A 1,865-nucleotide genomic window follows, 5' to 3' on the forward strand; every position below is an offset into this window, starting at 1 on the left:
ATAGACCAGGTGCTTGCTATCTGGTTGATTCCCATGGGACACAGTGGAACTTGGACTTTCCATTCTTGTGGCATGAATTTCCCCTTATAATAAGTAAAAATGTAGTTGCTTATCTTTAAACAAGCCTGGTTATTTTCTGAATCGAGCTAAATTCTACAGATAAGTGTATTTATATAATTGAAGAAAAGTACAAAATCAAAAATGGTTATGATATCATTGAATTCAGAGTACTTCTGTCCATATAATATTGCAGGTACAAACAAAATAGAGACTTCATAATGCTTGAACAGATTTCACACTTGTAGACATGTTTTCTTCCCAGTCTTATGCAAGTAAATGTGTGTTGCCTGAAGAGATTTTCAAAACATTTATAGTCACATTCCCTTCAGTATGAATCTTCTCCGGTCCTCAGAGTAATGTGATGTGCAAAGGCCTTAATTGGCCTCTTATCCAGTAAAAGTTTACTCTTGTAACTTGTTACTTTTTGTAACCAAGAAGAGGAAAACTTTAAAACACTGACTGCACTTAAAGTGTTTGACAGGATGGACTGTGGTGGCACACTCCTTTAATCCAGCACTTCAGAGACAGAGACAGACAAATCTCTGTGAGTGTAAGGCCAGCGTCTTCTAAGAGTGAGTTCCATAACAGACTCCAAAGCTTCAGAGAAACCCTGTCTCAAAAAATCAAAAAAAGGTTTCTTTGTACTTTGATTTTTTTCTCAAGATTTAAAGCCTGATGACACATACAAAGGCTCTACCACATTGGCTAAAATTGTAGGGTTTCTATTCAGCATGTGTTCCTTGATGAATGTGGACACTTCTACAACATGCAAAGGCCTTACTACATTGATTATTTATAAGGTTTCTCTCTAGTATGTGTTCTTTTATGTATTTGGAGACTATCTTGTCATGAAAATGCTTTACCACATTGATTACATTCATAGGGTTTCTCTCCAGTATGTGTTCTTTTATGTGGTTTTAGACTACTGAGTTGTGCAAAGGCTTTATCACATTGATCACATTCATATGGCTTCTCTCCAGTGTGTGTTCTTTTGTGAACTTGGAGACTATTGATATATGAAAAGGCTTTACCACATTGATTCCATTCATAGGGTTTCTCTCCAGTATGTGTTCTTTTGTGTATTTGGAGTTTAGAGCGCTTATGTGTTCTTAGATGACTGATTTGTGAAAAGGCTTTATCACATTGATCACATTCATAGGGTTTCTCTCCTGGATGAGTTCGTTTATGTGTTTGTAGAATACTGAGTTTTGAATAGGCTTTACCACATTTGTTACATTGATAAGGTTTCTCTCCAGTATGTGTCCTTTGATGTACTCGAAGACTACTGTTCACTGAAAAGGCTTTACCACACTGATTACATATGTAGGGTTTTTCTCCAGTGTGTGTTCTTTTATGTATTTGGAGACTACGTTTACATGCAAAGACTTTATCACATTCATTACATCATAGGGTCTCTCTTTAGTATGTGTTCTTTTTTGTATTTGGGGTTCAGAGCATTTTGAAAAAGCTTTATCACATTGATTACAGTCATAGGTTTTCTCTCTAGTATGTGGTCTGTTGTAAACTTGGACACTTCTTACATATGAAAAGTCTTTACCACATTGATTACATTCATTTGGTTTCTCTCCAGCTTGTGTTCTTCTTTTAAGTATTTGGAGAGAACTGGTATTTCCAAAGGCTTCAGCATTTTGAATACTGTCATATGGCTTCTCTTCAGAATAATTCTTTTCATGCCTTTGAAGATGACTATAACATGCCAATGATTTAACACATTGAACATACTCAGAGAGTTTGTCGGCATTATGGTTTCTTTCATACCTGCAAAGATAATTGGCAAATGCAAA

At 35.7% G+C, this 1,865-nt stretch overlaps 1 protein-coding gene across 1 annotated transcript in view; it reads right to left on the minus strand.

Annotated features, from left to right (window-relative positions):
• LOC101999961 (zinc finger protein 883-like) overlaps positions 1-1,839 on the minus strand; it is a gene marked incomplete at both ends in the record, with an annotated part of 59,956 nt that extends 58,117 nt beyond the window's left edge. Inside the window, 4 exon segments of the mRNA XM_026778225.1 lie at positions 670-674; positions 792-852; positions 854-1,466; positions 1,469-1,839. Coding sequence (XP_026634026.1) covers positions 670-674; positions 792-852; positions 854-1,466; positions 1,469-1,839 — 1,050 coding nt within the window.
• Between the last annotated feature and the right edge of the window lie 26 nt (positions 1,840-1,865).

This window comes from Microtus ochrogaster, unplaced genomic scaffold (genome assembly GCF_000317375.1).
Source record: "Microtus ochrogaster isolate Prairie Vole_2 unplaced genomic scaffold, MicOch1.0 UNK114, whole genome shotgun sequence".
NCBI lineage: Eukaryota > Metazoa > Chordata > Mammalia > Rodentia > Cricetidae > Microtus > Microtus ochrogaster.